The sequence below is a fragment of the Capricornis sumatraensis genome, chromosome 17 (assembly GCF_032405125.1).
Source record: "Capricornis sumatraensis isolate serow.1 chromosome 17, serow.2, whole genome shotgun sequence".
In the NCBI taxonomy this organism is placed as follows: domain Eukaryota; kingdom Metazoa; phylum Chordata; class Mammalia; order Artiodactyla; family Bovidae; genus Capricornis; species Capricornis sumatraensis.
In genome coordinates, this window is record NC_091085.1 from 41596591 (window position 1) to 41616408 (window position 19818).

A 19818-nucleotide genomic window follows, 5' to 3' on the forward strand; every position below is an offset into this window, starting at 1 on the left:
CTTGATTATCTAAAGTATTGGTTATCAAAAAAGAATTCAGGAGGTCCTCAGGCTATATCACTACTGGAGTAGCAAAAACAAAAGTTCAAAACAATACAGAACACAGCTATATACTACTTTATGCTATAAGATATTATTATAAAAATTATTATAATGAGGTTTTAGGGTAGTAATTGAAAATAAACCACTTGTGGTAGGATCCAAGTCATGCCCACATTGAACTGGATTTTATAATAAGCTAGATCATGTTACAGCAGGACTTTGATGTGTTTCAATTTTTACATAATTTATTATGTTGTATAATATGGACCAAGTCTTATACATTTGAGTTATTTTATTATATTCCTAAAACTCAATGACTAATTCTAGTTTTAGATACAAGTGCAAAGTGAATGAAAATATTAATGTAACTTGCTTTATAAAATAAACATTCTATAATTTTATAAATAAATATCTTTTAAAATATGTAATTTAAAAGCACCAAGGATATAATTTACTCATAAAACTATCCCTAAAGGTTCAAATATCAGGAAACTAGACATGGCAAAAAATTTTGGTGTGCTTTTTATAGCAGGAGCACAATATTAATTTTATAGCATAAACGTCTTTTATTAAGCTCGAAAGAAGCCATGGATGAAATGGTAGCCCAGTGTCCATAAACTTGTGGATGTATACATACTTTACGCCCAATATGGTGGCTCAGAGGTTAAAGCGTCTGCCTCCAATGTGGGAGACTCGGGTTTGATCCCTGGGTCAGGAAGATCCCCTGGAGAAGGAAATGGCAATCCACTCCTTTATTCTTGCCTGGAGAATCCCATGGATGGGGTAGCCTGGTAGGCTACAGTCCACGGGGTTGCAAAGAGTCGGACACGACTGAGCGACTTCACTCACTCACTCACTCATTCATATGACCAATTCAATTGTATAATAAGAAAGTTCACTTCGAATTGACACTTCTGGATTCATCTCCCCCAAATCTCCAGTTCTGACCCAGATTTATGATAGAGAAGAAATGAAAAAAAGAAATGCTGAGGACTACCACTGTTCAGTGTTTAACCTTTTGTATTTTTAAGAATTCTGGCAAGAAGTTAATGCTAGGCAAACAAATATAATTCTTGTGTTTAAACATAAAACCACTCCTTAAGGGTTCTTTTGAAGTGAATAAAAATATGCCAAAGTACTACTTTTGCTATCACAGAAAGAAGGTCTTTTCCAAATGCCAAAAACAATTTAAGTGATTTTCCATCTTTTTGCGTAATTCTGAAGAAAAAGAGAAAATGACTAATTTATGATTTGGAACTTCTACAATGATAAAATTGGTATGTGTACTGTATCTTAATTTTTCCGTCTAAATGAACAGGGAAACTTTCCCACAAATATAAAAGCAAAACCCATTTTCCAGATTCGAAGCAAAAAAGAGAGCTAGTTGTTATTAAAAACCACCAGAAATAGTATTTGGAGGTTAAAAACAGACAAAACAAAAGAGAGATGCAAATCTTAATTCTTGGTACTGTTCTTTCTAGCCCAAGGCAAGGTTAGATTCAGTTTTTAAATTTCTAAAACACAGGAGAGGTTATATTTAAAAACAATTCAATGACTGTATTGTAACTCTAAACTATTTTACAGTTTGGGTAATATTTTAATAGAATGACACTTTTGAGAACTCAGAACCACTGTCACTTGAGGATGAAGAATAAGAACATCTATGTGTCACCATCTAACACCAGATGACAAACAGGAAGTATTTTTGTCCTTTGCGTTAGATTTCTGAGCCTTACCTAAACACTCAGGTTCAACTCTAAGCTAAAATTGAAAGGGCACAGTAATTCGGTATGTGTATTTCCTGAACAATTATTCTAGTAGAAATGCTAGGTGTACCATTTTTTTCTTTTCAATAAAACATATTAAAAAATTACATTGTACCCAAGAAACCAAGTATTACTTTAATATACTGAAATAGGGATATTATGTAGACAGTTTGCAAGGAAATATTAGGTTTATGTATTTGAAAATGAAAAAAAAAAGTATACATGTTTTAAAAATGAACAAATGAAAATAGGGGTTTCAGATGTTTAAATCTAAATCAGCTGAAATAAATTCTGCATGGAACTATGAATTACAGTCTGAATTTAAAGAACATACCATTAAAACTAAAAACATGACATATACATAAAACACTCATGAGTATTCATAAAATCTAAGGCAGCAAAATATGGAAATATTAAACAAACTGTAAGTTCTTTATATTAGAGAGCAATGAAATTGATTTTGCTGATTTATACAAATATACAACAAAAATGATTTACTGAGCACCTGCTATATGTATGAGGATAAATACACTTATGTACTTACTGTATGAATCATTTCATCTATTCTGGGCAACAGATCTCTCTCATTAACCCATCTGCTAACTATAATGCAGTTTCACACGGTACAAATTGTTCTTTTCTTTAAACAATTTTTTTTTGTTTATTTTGCTACAGCAGGTCTTCATTGCATCAGGTGAGTTCTTTCAGTTGAGGAAAGTGAACACTCAGTTCTGGCATGTGGGATCTATTTCCCTGACTAGAAATTAAACCTGGGCCCTCTGCATTGGGAGTGCGGAGTCTTAGCCACTGGAACACCAGGGAAGTCCCCAAACTGTTCTTAAAAGAAGAACAAGTCTTCACTTACACTGGTGGCATACTTTTCACATATCAGTTCAGTTCAGTTCAGTTGCTCAGTCATGTCCGACTCTCTGCGACCACATGAATTACAGCACGCCAGGCCTCCCTGTCCATCACCAACTCCCGGAGTTCACTCAAACTCACATCCATCGAGTCGGTGATGCCATCCAGCCATCTCATCCTCGGTCGTCCCCTTCTCCTCCTGCCCCCAATCCCTCACAGCATTAGAGTCTTTTCCAATGAGTCAGCTCTTCGCATCAGGTGGCCAAAGTACTGGAGTTTCAGCTTTAGCATCATTCCTTCCAAAGAACACCCAGGACTGATCTCCTTTAGAATGGACTGTTTGGATCTCCTTGTAATCCTAGGGACTCTCAAGAGTCTTCTCCAACACCACAGTTCAACAGCATCAATTCTCCAGCACTCAGCCTTCTTCACAGTCCAACTCTCACATCCAAACATGACCACTGGAAAAACCATAGCCTTGACTAGATGGACCTTTGTTGGCAAAGTAATGTCTCTGCTTTTGAATATGCTATCTAGGTTGGTCATAACTTTCCTTCCAAGGAGTAAGCATTTTTTAATTGCATGGCTGCAATCACCACCTGCAGTGATTTTCATATATAGATCAATTAAATTATTATTACAAATTAGCTTACTTCTAAAGCTGAAACTCCAATACTTTGGCCACCTGACGCGAAGAGTTGACTCATTGGAAAAGACTCTGATGCTGGCAGGGATTAGGGACAGGAGGAGAAGGGGACGACCGAGGATGAGATGGCTGGATGGCATCACCGACTTGATGGACATGGTTTTGGGTGAACTCTGGGAGTTGGTGATGGACAGGGAGGCCTGGCGTGCTGCAATTCATGTGGTCGCAAAGAGTCAGACACGACTAAGTGACTGAACTGAACTGGACTGAGCCTACTTCACCTCAAATAATCAAAAATGTCCAACTCTACCAGGATTTATACCACAGAATTAAAGCATGCTCTGCTGCTGCTGCTAAGCTGCTTCAGTCGTGTCCAACTCTGTGTGACCCCCATAGACGGCAGCCCACCAGGCTCCGCTGTCCCTGGGATTCTCCAGGCAAGAACACTGGAGTGGGTTGCCATTTCCTTCTCCAAAAGCATGCTCTACACACTTTTTAAAAAAATCATGCGCTCTTTCCAAGTTGGTAAAACCTCCAAATTTATCATTCTTTTGAAGATGAAGAAGCACAGATTCAATGTTTATACAAAAATTCTGGGTGGACCAGCATGGATCAATAGAGAGACTGAAAATCTGGAAGAGGAGAAACAACATAGGCTGTTAAAATGCCATTACTATTGGCCTGAGTAATTCTTCATAGATACTTACTTTGCCTGGATACCAGCCTTGAGGACTAGATTATCAGGTAGGTCTTGATGAACTTGTTGCCTTGATAACACCACTTCTTTTTACAAATGGGCTTCAGTACTTTATACTTTCAGTAATAAAATGCTCTATTAAGTTTGTTGCCAGCCAGCCTCTCATTCAACATTCATTTCCTTTCTGACTAATGCTTCTTGTAATCTGACAGCAGTTTTAAACAACTGGCAAGGAGTCAGTAATACAGGTATGGCAGCACAAGGTGTTCTGGAGGATGGTTTGCTTTGGTATAAACAGCCTATCTAAAATAGCCTTTGCGTAAGCCAAATTAAGGTTTCTTTTTATTGCCAATTTAAGTAGAAGTTCATGTTTGGAAATATAGACAATGTTACATTTCTATATACTGTATATTTTTAAAACTGTAAGTTAAAATGAACATTATAACTTTGTAGCTTTTACTTACTATCCTAACAAACAGTTTAGGGAAAAAGCAGGCTGATGCATATTTTCATTTTATAAGACTTTTTATTCTAATGCCTCCAGAATCATAGATACTGAACTTGACAAGTTGTTCTTAAGAAGGATCAAAAGCAGGAAAACCAAAGGTATCAAGGAAAAAAAATCAATGGGCACGGGAACCTCTGAGCGATTAAAACTTTCATTTCCATTCAGTGGAAAATTGTTCAAGTTTGCTAAAGAGATTTTTTTGGCGGGGGCGGGGCACACCACACATCTTGTGGAATCTCCGCTCCCAGACCACAGGTTGAACCAGGGCCCTTGGCAGTGAAAGCATGGAGTCTTCACCAGTGGACTTCCAGGGTTCCCAGGAGAATTTTTATTAAGATCCAAATTCTAAGAACTGTCAGAGTCTTTCAAGGTTCCTATTCTTCTTGTGCCAAGGTTAGGGTCTCTAGGCCATAGAAGCAAGTATTTAGAGATAATGACCACAATCCCAAGATTCCAGGTTTCCAGGAGCATTGTAAGGAAAACATAACTGTCTTATACGTCTCTGGAGGTACAATCCCTAAGGAATTCCTTATAGGACTACTCTAATCTATGACAGGTATAGGTACACATTATTAGCACTAGGAAGGATCATGAAGACCATATCTCTACTCTTTTATTAAAATATGAGAAATTAGTTCTTGAGATGATAACTGATCTGGCCAAATTAATACTGTAGTAAGTGGTCAAGACAGGATTGAAGTCTAGGTCTTGGTTTTTACTAAACAGTAAGAGAGAGGGGTAGAGGACTGGCTTAAAAGTCATAGCCTAATACATGCTTTCAGTATATCTGGTTTTTGCACTGGAAGACTTTATCATGATTCATTTAAACAGGGTAGCTACTGATTGGTCCAAAATTGAGAAAGGAGTACAAGGCTGTTTATTGTCACCCTGTTTATTCAACTTATATGCAGAGCACATCATGCAAAATGCCAGGCTGGATGAGTTATAAGCTGGAATCAAGATTGCCAGGAGAAATATCAACAACCTCAGATATGCAGATGAATCCACCCTTATGGCAGAAAGCAAAGAGGAACTAAAGAGTCTCTTGATGAGGGTGAAAGAGAAGAGTGAAAAAGCCAGCTTAAAACTCATTAAGAAATTAAGATCAAGGCATCTGGTCCCATCACTTCATGGCAAATAGATGGGGAAATAATGGGAACAGTGACAGACTTTCTTTTCTTGGCCTCCAAAATCACTGTGGATGGTGACTGCTGCCATGAAACTAAAAGATGCTTGCTCCTTGGAAGAAAAGCAATGATAAACCTATGCAGTGTATTAAAAAGCAGAGACATTACATATAGTCAAAGCTATGGTTTTTCCAGTAGTCATGTATGGATGTAAGAGATGGACCATAAAGAAGGCAGAGAATTTAAGAATCGATGCTTTTGAATTGAGGTGCTGGAGAAGACTCTTGAGAGTCCCTTGGACAACAGGGAGATCAAAGCAGTCAATCTTAAAAGAAATCAACCCTGAATATTCATTGGAAGAACTGATGCTGAAACGCCAATACTTTGGCTATCTGATGTGATGTCCAAGGTCCTTCACACTTGTCTGACTCATTTCCCCTGGTTTAGTACCTACCATTTCTACTCTCAGACTCTTTCTATTCATATTTCAACCTTTAACGGAATGTAGAACGCACTATGTACTTTTATGCATTTCTACCTTTCTGTATGCCAAGGGACGCTCCCCTTTCCAGCCCTCCTATACTTGCGGACTGCTATTCACCTATTAAGACTCAGATCAGCTATCCCCTCCTTCAATTCTACTTAGTGCAGAGTTACAACTTCTTCTTTTTCCCACAGTATTCTGCACATGACTATATCATGTCACATAAACACATTGTATTGGAGAAGGAAACAGCAACCCACTCCAGTATTCTTGCCTGGAAAATCCCGTGGACAGAGGAGTCTGGTGGGTTACAGTCCATGGAGTCATAAAGAGTTAGACATAACTCAGCACACACACAAACACATTATATAGAACTTAGTTATTTATATGTCTTTCCCTCTAAACTGAAGATCTTATTCACAATACCTGGGAAAATATTGTAAGTAAATAAAGAAAAACACAGTTCCTAACTTCAAGTAGCTTATAATTTTTGTGAAGATGACATCCAGGTAGGTAAAGACAATAACTGTAAGACAAGTACATATAAAAAACGTGTCAAGATGTTTCATACCCACTGTCCACAAGAGCAGGCAAACCTTTATCAAAGATCAGAGATGTCAAAGGGACTATGGAACATTTTCGAAGATCCTTCTGTTGACTCAGAGCCAGGAAGAGCCTTTCAGGACACGTTCAAGGATCTGATTTCTGGTTCTGGGTCTGTCACATTTATTTGCTATGGGACTTTAGATAAATCAGTATCAAAAAAAGTTTAAAACTGCAAGTGTCACTTTAGTGAATGTTAAAATTGGTATTTTGTTCATTAGGATTACTTAGAATCAACCCACAAATCATCCATTCACCATATAGTTCACTGATGCAGTGGACACAGTGATTGCTGTGCTGGAAGTCCAAGAAGTACAGAACCTAGTTTCTGCCATAGACAATCTTACAGTTTGTTTGGCGGGACATGAGGCGGCTGCCCTTATTAAAATAACCAGAAGAGAAAATATCCTAAGAGCCAAAAAAATGAAACAAAAATCAGAGTAAAAGCATTCAAAAGGAGAAGCCATTTTTGGGTGGGTTTGTCATGATGGTTTTATGACAAAGCAGTGATTTCAGTAGGCTGTGTGAGCAAAGAGTACTTTGAAACTCTGAGCTATAGATATAGAATTTTAGGGTAAATGCACAATAAAGAGTGGAGAGAACAAAGATCTCAAATAAGAGCAGTAGACCAAATGGTCACAACAGCACGATTTCACAGGGCAGTTTCTGATTAGGCAGGATAAGCAGATTGCGGGTGTTTCTACAGGAGGGTGCTAAGTCCCGTGATGCCTGCTGCACTTAGAGATGTGAACACTGCTGCTAATCGCTCTCCACCAGCACTGCACAGGGAGCCAAAACGTGTCCTGTCCTGCCTGAGGATCTTGAGTCCTATCTCAGATGTGTTGCTAGACTGGTCATATAAAGAGTCAATCTATGTCAGGTTCCAGTACGTTGATCTTGATTTTTAGATTAGGGAAAATAGTCACAAGAGCATTCATGGATGAAAAGTGCAGATATCCTACATGATTATAATTGCTCCTTCTGTTTTCACTGGGTAGGAGAAAAGAGAAAGTATGTTAAAAGAATAACAGTCAGTCAGCAAGACAATAAAGCAGGCAGGAGGAGAAGGAAACAACAGAAGTCAAGATGGTTGGATGCCATCATCGACATGATAGACATGAATTTGAGGAGGCTCCAGGAGTTGATGATGGACAGGGAAGCCTGGTGTGCTGCAGCCCATGGGGTCACAAAGAGTTGGACACGACTGAGCAACTGAACAACAACTTTATTAGCTATAATAGCTCAAGCACAGTGCATAGAACCGTTTTGGAATTAATGAAGCACACTGAAAGTGATTTTTTTAATGTCAAGCTGACATGAAGATTTTGAGCTTTTATTAGACTCAGAAGGGCCCTGACTTAGACTACAAAATAGAATTCAGGGCAAGACACATCACTTTAGTAAAACAAAGATAAGACTAAATTTACATGAAGTTAAAGCTTTTTGAAAAATTGTGAAATGTATTTAACACATTGCTAGAGCTAGATTCATAAGATGACTCTAAAAAGGGTCACTATATTAAGTAGATTTCTACAGCTGGAGAAAAGTGTAAGAGGCAAACTCAATGATTATTTATTAACAGCTTTCAGATAAATTATCTGGTTATTGAGACCATGCAAAACTGTCTTATGGCAGCATCATTCAATACTGCAGTGGTAAATATAAACACTGAACTGATATAAGGAGGATAAAATGAAGGGAAATAACATTTATGAAGCACTCATTATGTGTCAGGCCTTGTTGCTTTTACATTTATTATCTCACTCAACCCTCAAAACAGTTTGTCATGCAGGTATTTCACAGATGAGGAAACTAAGACTCAAAGAAGTTAAATATTAAATAACTTGTCGGAAGCAACTCTGAAGAAATGAGCTACAATTCTATTAAAAGTCTACCTGACTGTATCATTAAAATTGTTTTTTTCTCCTACTTAATTGCCTCTCTTGAAAGCTGAATTCTCAAATCTTGATAGTGAAATAAATGCTATGATTGCTCATAAATGTATAGCTGATAGCTGGCTCTTAGATATTTTGTCAATTTAACAAGATAATCACTAAAACGAGGATAACATCCAAATGCAAATAGTGAATCTAAATTTTACCGACATTAATTGTCAGTCTATTGCAGCAAATTATTATACTGAGGAAATTACGTATCTTATTCATCACCTCTCTCTTCAAGCACATGGCACACGAGTAATGGGCCCAGTTATGGCTTCATATACATATATTTATGATTGCTGATTTCCTGCCAGTGGTAAAAGTTTTCCAAAAGGAACTAGGATAATTTGACACAGCAGAAATACATGAAGTGGAATCTGCTACAAATAACTTAAAAAACAAAAATCAAAGCAAAAGAAAACAATAGCCATAACCAAAAAAGACTTCTTATTTCCTCCTGAGCTGAATTCCCATCTGCTTTTAAATGGCAACATGTTTTTCCATTAAGTGGAAGCTACAGCCAAGAAATCAAAGACAATGAGGCTCTGGCCACGGGGGAATAGAGGGCTGCACGGGCAGCTGATGGATGCTGCCTGCTTCAGCCTCTCCTCAGAAGATGCTCCCTAGGAACCACCTTCTTCTTTCAGCAGGAGACAAACTTCCCTTTGGGACTCTCCTAAGGATTAAAAAATATATTCTAATTCCCTGTAGACCCTTTCCAAGGAGGGAAAATGAAGTAACTCAGTATAAGGAGCTATTTCAAACTCTGGGTGTCTGTAAGCTTTCAGGAAACAAAAGCACCAGGTGACAAAAAAATTTTTTTTGAAAAAGTAACCCCTCTTATCCCAGTTGCTTAATAAGTGCCGATATCATCCCCATCCCAATCATCCTCTACAACTTTTTAATTAAAAAGATAAATAAAATACTCACCACAGTTAAAGTAAACATTTTCTGTTTCCAAAAAAACAGAGTGCCAGTAATTTCCTCATTTCTGGCTCACCCAGACAAATTTTTGTTAAATAGCTGATACTGTACAGCCAAGTAAAATTAATTTGATATAATACTGAATATACTGAATACTGAATATACTACTTTACTGAAAAGACAATAATTAACTGAGTCGGCAGTTTCATTTTTATACCAAAAGTGGTCACAGAGACAGTTCAACCCTGAAAAAGAGGTTGTGCCTATAGCAGGACGCATTGCTATAAGAAGTTTCCTATATGACAAATGAGAAGGGAAAGTCTATTTTTCCTAAATATAATTTTTTCAGTTTATTAAGTCTTTGTTAAGTATATTCTATGTAGTAGGCTTTGTGCTGAAGGACCTGGCCTTGCTGGGGGAAGAAATAAATTAGTTACATCAGTGATAAAGCAGTGAGTCTGTAGGAGTCACATGACTGAAATGCAAACTTTGACTTTGTTTTTACTATTTAAAAACCGATCAAAACTAATTTTGGCTTTCAAACATTGTCGTGCCATTTTCATTCTGATACAGAGAAGAAAAAAAGATGAGACCTTATATTTTATGTGAAACTAAGTTTAATCTATCTTAAATTTCCTATTGATTAATTTTAAGACTTTAAAAAAGTTAGTATTTCTTTTCAAATAATAGGGCACCTGTGTGAATTACCTAAATATTGAGACCAAACCCTCCTCTCAAAACAAAAACTGTGTAACTAATCCGTCTTGTCCAAATTGAAAACGCAGAACTACAAGATATACGTCTGGAATAAATGTCTACAAAATTGTAGTCATATACTAATTATAATTAGGACCACAGTGGAATACCCTTCCCTCATCCAAGCATTATGGGACACAAAAATGTAAAGCGAGGGACAGAAATGTCTGTTACTTTCTCTATGACTATTTTTAGAAGATCTGATATAAAAATTAATCAGAAATGAATGTGCTTATATTTCAGGCTGAATAAGGCACGCACTACATAAGAATTAGCAAGCTGGTATAATAATTCCTGGCACCAAATGAGTTTTTACTTCTCAGCCAGACAGGACCTCACTGGCTTTGATTTTTGTTTTGCACTTCTGTGTTACTATCATGAATTACTTCAAAGTGAGAAAGGCATATTTATACTTTGCTAACTGCTCTTCCACTTCACTCAAATGAAAGATTTATGGTTTCTTCTCCTGGCTGTTTCCTGTAAACTGACATATCATATACAGGATGCCAGCCTTTGCTCTTACATCAAAAACTAAATTTAAGAAATGCTACAGCAGTCAGCTAGCAGTAACTATATGTTCATTTTAACTTAATGGATGGTCATGCCAAAGAGATGCTCATAAAGATTACTGTTTTAGACAGGACTTTAAACGTAACAGCACTTTAACTGCTTCTCAAGCTTTCTACAAGAATTTTCCACCCCAGTGGAATTTAAACATTTAAAGGGGGAAAATCAAATATACATAGTTCACAGTTGCAGAAACAATTAGTAGATCTGAGATTTGTTTTGGTTGTTGCTATTAGCTATGACTGCATGATATACTAAATCCAATTCCATATGTAAATTTATCTACAAGACTCTAATTATCATATGGTTTATTATGTATTAGTCTCTGGTTTTTATAGAAGACAGATAAAAATAACACCAAGTAAAACAGAAAGTGGAGTCCCAGTCTGCTGGATAATTCAGAATGAAAAGAATCTGCAACTTCATATTTTTGAGAGTATTAATTTTCTAGTACAAACCCGTATCAGTGGTATTCAGAAGACATTTCTGTGTTGAACACATGTAGAAAAGTTGCACAAATATTTTAGTGGAATTTTATTCTGTAAACAAAAACAGCCTAAGTAAACAGCTGCTAAGGAGAGAAAACTATCTCTTACTTAATATGCCATTCTTAAAATTTTCATATTTTCACAGAGGTGTTGTTGTTCTTGTTCAAAGTGTATTTTTACTATTAAGAGCAGGCTGGCTGTCCCTTTTATGGTTTTTATCACAGAATCTTTGTAGACTGAGATAATTTTCCAAAAGCTTAAAAGATAAGAAAATCAAGTCTTTTGTATTTCGGAGTATGTTCATGATATCTTAATCTCATTTTTATGATCTTTATGAGAACACAGTAGGGAAAGTTGTACACTATTTCCATTTGCTAGGAAAAGGAGTCAAAGTTCAGAAAAGTGTGTAACTGGTTGGAAGTTGCTATATCAAGAAGCCTCAAAAGAATCTTCCACTTCTAGTCCAGTGATCTCTCCACTATATTATGCTACCTCTCTGAAGACTACATTTTGAGATATAAGATAAGCCAGGTAAAAGCAAATGAAATACTGTAGGCCAGGTAAAATGTAATTTAATTTTAGTGACTATCTGTCATGTACTGTATTTCCTGTTTTAAGATTTCTTAATATGGAGTTATTTAAAACAGCTGGCATCAAGCAATGTTCTTTGCTAAAGACCCCAAACCACTGCTTTCCTTTCACCAAGGTATTTTGAGGGTAACTGTCTTACCTCTGCTCCTGAATACGTATCTGTTTGGAGGATGAGTTCATTCAGATCAACCTCGTTATTGATTGGCATAGAGTGAAACTGCAGGTTAAGTATTTCTCTTCTTGTTGCTGCATCTGGTAAAGGCACATAGATGATTCTATCAATTCTTCCAGGCCGCATCAAAGCCTATATAAAGAAGAGGGGGCAACACAGATTAACCAAGCTCAGAAATGACATTCCTCATGAAAGGTACACAAGGAAAGAGGATGCCCAGAAGCTTATGAACAACTCACTATTATCATAATTAGTAACTAAAACGACTACCAGTGATTCTATATCTACATCAAAGACTCAAACAAATAACAATGTCAGAGTACTTTTGGAAACAGAAAAGCAGTACTTCTGAACGGCTTTTTGCTCCCTTGCAACTGTCAGGTCAGTAAAAGACGACTCTTCTCTTTTAAGGAAATGTGTATACGACTTGCATTCATCATATCAAAAGATTTGTGTTTGGATAACTTCCTGCAGTAATTCTTAAAATATGGGTTAAGCTATTCCAGAGGTCTCAAAATAACAGCTCAGATCAAAGAATACTTCTAAAAGCTGATGGCAGTCAAAAAACTTGCCTAATATTTTATTGAAGGCTAATGCCTGAATTATCTTAGAAACAATGAAGTCATCTATTCAGAAAAAAAATATTGAGCATGTACTATATACCAGACTTTGTTCTTGGTTCTAGGAAATAGCATGAATAAGATAGGTATGTGTAAAACCAAATATAGTGAAGTCGCTCAGTCATGTCTGACTCTTCACGACCCCATGGACTGTAGCCTACCAACTTCCTCTGTCCATGGGATTTTCCAGGCAATAGTACTGGGAGTGGATTGCCATTTCCTTCTCCAGAGGATCTTCCCGACCCAGGGATCAAACCTGGGTTTCCCGCATTGTAGACAGATGCTTTACCATCTGAGCCACCAGACTTTGTTCTTGGTTCTAGGAAATAGCATGAATAAGATAGGTATGAATAAGATAGGTATGTGTAAAAACAATTAAAGTGATAGTTATTCATGTCTGTGAATATACTAATAACCTTTGAATTGTATATTTTAAGTGGATGAATTTTATGGCATGTGAATATATCTTAATAAAACTATTAAAAGAAATAACTAAAGTGTGTCTGTTGACAGGATGCAGCAGCTTTTAGTGGGGGCAGTCAGAGAAAGCCTCTTTGAAGAAATAAATTTTGCTGATACTCCTGGAAGTCACCCATACAGAAATTAGGGAAAAGAGAACTCAAAGTAAAGGAAACATCAAGTGTAAAGGCACAGATGACCAGTATGTTCCAGAGAAATAAAAAACCCCACTGTGGTAGAAATCTTGAATCAAGTGAAAAGATGTAGGAAATGTGGTTAGAGAGATAGTCACAGGCAGATTATAAGGCCTTAAACTCCCATTGGAAGGCTTTAAGCAGGAAGGTGAAATGATAAGATTTACATGAAAAGATCATTCTTATGGGACAAAAAAGGTCTAACATATATATAATAAAAATCCAAAAAAAGACGCAGTAGAAAAAATTATTTTATGAAAAAGCTGAAAATTCCTCCCAGTTGGTAAACAAACATGAATTGACACGATCAAGAAGCTCAATAAATTTCAAAGAAAATAACTACAAAGAAAACCATACACAAACATATTACAGTCAAACAGCTGAGAACTAAAGACGCCAGCGTGAACACAGGGAACAATGATTTGAATCACCAATGACTCTCAATCAAAATGATGTGGAAACCAGTAGAACAACATCTTTAAAATGCTGAAAGAATGAAAATGTCATCCCAGAATTCTATTCCCAGTGAAAGTACTCTTCAATAACGAAGGAAAACTAAAGTCACTTTCAGATGGAACAAAACCAAGGAATATCTACCAGTAGACCTTTCCACTGGAAGAAAACCAGTAGATCTACACCATAGAAAATGCTGAAGGAAGTTCTTAAGGTTGAAGGTAAATGACATGAGATGAAAAACTGAATCTTCAGAAAGAAAGAAAGAAAGTGGATTGGAAATGAAATACCACAAACATGTAGATGCCTTAAATATGCCAAAAATTACTCTTGCTACTGGCATAATGAGAAACAGTACTCCTTGAATATATAAGAGATACTCACTTATAATGCAAAACAGTGTATTTTTTATGTGTATTTATATATGAAATATCTAGAAAAAAGACATGATAGGAATACGGAAAGTATGGAAGACAAGAACTCAGACATGAATCTTTTTTTTTTTATTTTACTTTACAATACTGTATTGGTTTTGCCATACATCAACATGAATCCACCACAGGTGTACATGAGTTCCCAATTCTGAACCCCCCTCCCACCTCCCTCTCCATACCATCTCTCTGGGTCATCCCAGTGCACCAGCCCCAAGCATCCTGTATCCTGCATCCAACCTAGACTGGCAATTCGTTTCTTACATGATATTATACATGCTTCAATGCCATTCTCCCAAATCATCCCACCCTCGCCCTCTCCCACAGAGTCCAGAAGTCTGTTCTATACATCTGTGTCTCTTTTGCTGTCTCGCATACAGGGTTATCGTTACCATCTTATTACAAAACCTAAAACAACAACAATAACAACAAAAAACAAAATCTTAAACATGCAGCTGGGACCACACACAAAACACTACAGAAAACACAAACATTGAAACTTCATATAGTTGCTCTGTGGGACTTAGTTCTTAGGGAGCTGGCATAAAAAATGATGATATCCTGTGAGTAATAAATTATCTTTGTCTCTGACTCAGGAGTCTCATGTCTTTTGCCAGACTCTATGGAATTACGGCAGGCTAACTTGTTAGCTTTCAAATAGGGTAAAGTCTCAGAACCTTCGTACAAATATGTATGTTCCTAATAATGAAGCCTTAACATATATACAGTAAAAACTGACAGGATTAAAAAGATAATAAACATAAATTCACAACATAAATAGGAGATTTTAACACTCTTCTTTTAGTAATTAATAGAACCAGAAAACAATCAGTAAGACAGAGAGGATCTAACAAGACCATCAATTACTCAGACCTAACTGAAATTTATATATAGGCATCATGTCCAATAACTGCAGAACATATATTTTTTTCAAGTACACTGGGTATATTCATCAAGATAGCCCATATGATAAGCAGTAAAACAAAACTCAACAAATTCAAAACAAGTGAAATCATATAGAGTAGAGCTGTGAATACAAGAAGATAAGTTAGTCATGAATAAAAATAAGACAGAGGGAAATCCCAAACACATTAGAAATTAAACAGCATACTTCTAAATAAGACATTAGTCAATGGAGAAATCACAAACAAAATTAGAAAATGTTTCAAGCTGAATGATAATGAAAATTTAACAACTGAAGATGTGTGAAATATACTTAAAGCAGTGAAGTGAAGTGAAGTGAAGTGGCTCAGTCGTGTCTGACTCTTTGCGACCCCATGGACTATAGCCTATCAGGCTCCTCCGTCCATGGGATTTTCCAGGCAAGAGTGCTGGAGTGGATTGCCATTTCCAGTGCTTAGAGGCAAATTTATTACTTTAAATGTTTATAAGAGTAAAGAAGTCTAAAATCAATGACTTAAGAGTAAGTACAAGGAAGGAAACATGAGAGCAGAGATCAATAAAAATGGGAAACAAGCAAGAGACAAAAATCAAAGGTTAAGAGTGGTTTTCCACAAAGATTTTTAAAATTGATTAAATTCTAGCTAGATTGAACAAGGATAAAAGAGAGAACAAATTAGAAATGAAAAAGAGGTTTATCACTAAAAGATCCTAAAGATAATGAAAGGATAATTGATTATTATGAACAACTTTGACAATAAAAATAAACAAATTTCTTGAGAAATTCAAGATGAAAATGGACAGAAAATGAAACATAAAATCAGAATAGCTCTACACTTTTTAAATGGAACTTAACTTCTCAAATTGAATTCATTATAACCAACCTTCCCATTAAGAAAAATCCAAAACCAGATGGCTTCCCTTCTGAATTTTACCAGAGAAGAAATAACACCAAAATTATAAGAAAGAACACCACAATCACTTTAGGATACAGAAAAGGGAACACTTCTCAACTTGTTTTAAAAGCCAGTATGATACTAACTCCAAAACTTGAGAAAGACATCACAAAAATGGAAAATTACAGACTGATGACATAAACACAGACCTAAAAATTCTTTAAAAACATTGACAAATAGAATCTAACAATATATAAAATGGATAAATCATAATAACCAAGTAAGAATCATCCCAGGAATGCAAGGTTAGTTTAACACTCAAAATCCATTGAGTATAATTCAGCACAGTAACAGAACAAAGGAGAAAAACCATATAATCACTTCAGTATGTGCAGAAAAACTAAAGACAAAATTTAAGATCTACTCATGATAAGAAAGTTCTCAGCAAACTAGGAATAGAAGGGAACTTCTTCAATATAATATATGGTGCTATAAAAACCTACAGGTCACATCATAATGTCAAAATATTGAATGTTTTCTACTTAAGATCAAGAACAAGGTAAAAAACTCACCACTTCCACCTAACATTATAACAGAAGTACTAGCCTTTGCAATAAGGTAAAACCAGAGTGGAGAGAGTATGGGGAAAGGAGGTATAGAACTCGGAAGAGTAAAGAGTAAAAAACTATCCTCCTTTACCGAGGATATAAAATAGTTTATGTAAACTCCTAAGCAATCTACAGAACAACTAATAGCAAGATTAGAGGATACAAGTTTAAAACTAGAAAAGATGTATTAGGCAGCAAACTAGAAAATACAGTTTTAAAAAATCCACCTAATGGAAACATATAAAAACATAAAGGAGGACTAAAAGTAACAACAGAATGCTTCCCTGAAAATTACAGAGCACTGTTGAGAGAAATTAAAGAAGACCAATTTAAACAGTGACTCAAAACTATTAAGATATTCTTTTTTTCCAAATTTATCTACAGACTCAATGCAATTCCAATAAAAATTACACAGACTTTAAAAAAAACTGACAAACTGATTATAAAATTTATACAGAAATGCAAATAGCTGAGAATAGTAAAAGCTAAAACTTAAAAAAAGAACAAAGTTGAAGGATTTATCTGACTTGAAAACTTATAATGCTAATTAAGAAACAAAATGGTGTGATGAAGTCTATAAGACAGACATAGCAGATTAATAGAAGGGAATATGGAGTCCATATTGATTTTTATTTTTAATGCATTCAGTGAGGAAAGTAATTTAAGACATGATGCTCAATGACTAGATACTCACATTTTTTAAATGAACACTGACCTCTTAACTCACTGCAAACTCAAAGATTAACTTGAGATGAATCATGAATCTCAATGTAAGAGCTAAAACTACTAGAAGTATTAAAAAATTGATAAACTGGTCTTTATAAAAATAAACACTTCTCTTCTAAAGATACCTTTAAGAAAATAAAAGACAAGCCACAGACTGGGATAAAATATTTACAATAGGCATATCTAATGAATAACTTGTATTCAAATATAGAAATAAACCATAAAATTCAATGATAAGAAAATGAACAACCCAACAGAAAGTAGGCAAGAAATCTAAACAGATTCAGATATAAGAAGCTATAGGACTGGCAAGCAAGCAAATGTTGAATACAAAGCTGCACAGAATCATGGTTCATCAGATCAATGCAAATTTAAGCCACAATGAGATATCATTACTTTCTCATAAGAATGACTAAAACTAAAGAAACTGACAATACCAAAGATTGAATAAGGATATAGAAAAATTAGAAACTATAGGCTCTTAATGGAAACATAAAATAGCACAACTACTTTGGAAAACTGGCAGTTTAGAAAGTTTCCCACGAGAACAATACAGCTACTCTACAGGTGTTTATCCAAGAGGAACAAACCCAGATAGTCATGCAGAGTTGTACACAGATGTTCATAGCAGCTTAATTTACAACAGCTCCAAGCTGTAAATAGTCCAAATGTTTGCCAATTCATGAATGAACAAATATGTATTTACATATAATAGAATACCACTCAGCAATAAAAAAGAAAAACTACTGCTACACTCAATAACATGCACAAGTCTCAAAACCATTGTTCTGAGTTAAACAGAGCAGACATTGAAAACTGCATACTATAAATTCCATTTATATAAAATATGTAAAAATTTTCAATCTAATCTATATAAAAAGCAAACAAGTGGCTGGCTGGAGCCTGGGGTAAAGGGAAAGATGGACTGCCAAGGAGCAAAAGGAACCTTTCAGGCTGACCAAAATGTTCTATTATTACATCATGATTGCAGAAGTGGTTTCACAGGTACACACACACACACACACACACACACACACACACACACACACACACACACACAAATTAGTTGAATTATACTCTTTAAGTTGATGCAGTTTACTATATGCAAAGTATAGCTAAATAAAGATGATTAAACTTCTTAGTATTATATAATTACATATCAACATATATTATATTGATGTATAATATTGAGATTCTCAATATTAAATATCAATAAACTTAAGGGCACTAGAGATGTTTTCAGATCATTTTGAACAGACTGTGTTCTCGGACTAAGCAGTTTTTGAAAAGTAATATAACCATTCAATAAGAGAAAGAACATTTTCTTAACAAGCTATTATAGCTCAATTTCTATGATTTGGCCATGTATATGGATGACATGGCATCCAGTCCCATCACTTCATGGGAAATAGATGGCGGAACAGTGGAAACAGTGTCAGACTTTATTTTTTTGGGCTCCAAAATCACTGCAGATGGTGACTGCAGCCATGAAATTAAAAGACGCTTACTCCTTGGAAGAAAAGTTATGACCAACCTAGATAGTATATTCAAAAGCAGAGACATTACTTTGCCGACTAAGGTCTGTCTAGTCAAGACTATGGTTTTTCCTGTGGTCATGTATAGATGTGAGAGTTGGACTGTGAAGAAGGCTGAGCACCGAAGAATTGATGCTCTTGAACTGTGGTGTTGGAGAAGATTCTTGAGAGTCCCTTGGACTGCAAGGAGATCCAACCAGTCCATTCTGAAGATCAACCCTGGGATTTCTTCGGAAGGAATGATGCTAAAGCTGAAACTCCAGTACTTTGGCCACCTCATGAGAAGAGTCGACTCATTGGAAAAGACTCTGATGCTGGGAGGGATTGGGGGCAGGAAGAGAAGGGGACGACCGAGGATGAGATGGCTGGATGGCATCACTGACTCGATGGACGTGAGTCTGAGTGAACTCCAGGAGATGGTGATGAACAGGGAGGCCTGGCGTGCTGCGATTCATGGGGTTGCAAAGAGTCAGACACGACTGAGCAACTGAACTGACTGAACTGAACTGATGGATGACAGGCATCACGACCATTCCAATTCCAGACAAGTGTATCTTCCACTTTTTAAAAAAATCACCTGATATTTATATTTAGAGTTGCAAATAGAATATTAAAACTCATGGAGTCAATACTATGTATCTTAAACAGGTGTTTCATAAACTGCTCAAAAAATGTTAGCAGATAAAAAGAAAGAAAAAAAGGATTTTCTTGTTAAAATAAGCTAGGGCAACGCTGGGTAGAAACAAAATTAAACAGGTTTCTACATGCAGGGATTTTTGGAGCTGATACTAATGGGTATGAGAAATCTCCAAGACAGAACTACA

The 19818-nt window shown here is 35.9% G+C and overlaps 1 protein-coding gene across 2 annotated transcripts in view; it reads right to left on the minus strand.

Annotated features, from left to right (window-relative positions):
• Positions 1-19818, minus strand: part of AFG2A (AFG2 AAA ATPase homolog A) — a 350747-nt gene that overhangs the window by 46745 nt on the left and 284184 nt on the right. For both annotated transcript variants that reach the window (XM_068990111.1, XM_068990112.1), the window contains one exon: positions 12140-12304. In XM_068990111.1, coding sequence (XP_068846212.1) covers positions 12140-12304 — 165 coding nt within the window. The remainder of the gene's footprint in view (positions 1-12139; positions 12305-19818) is intronic.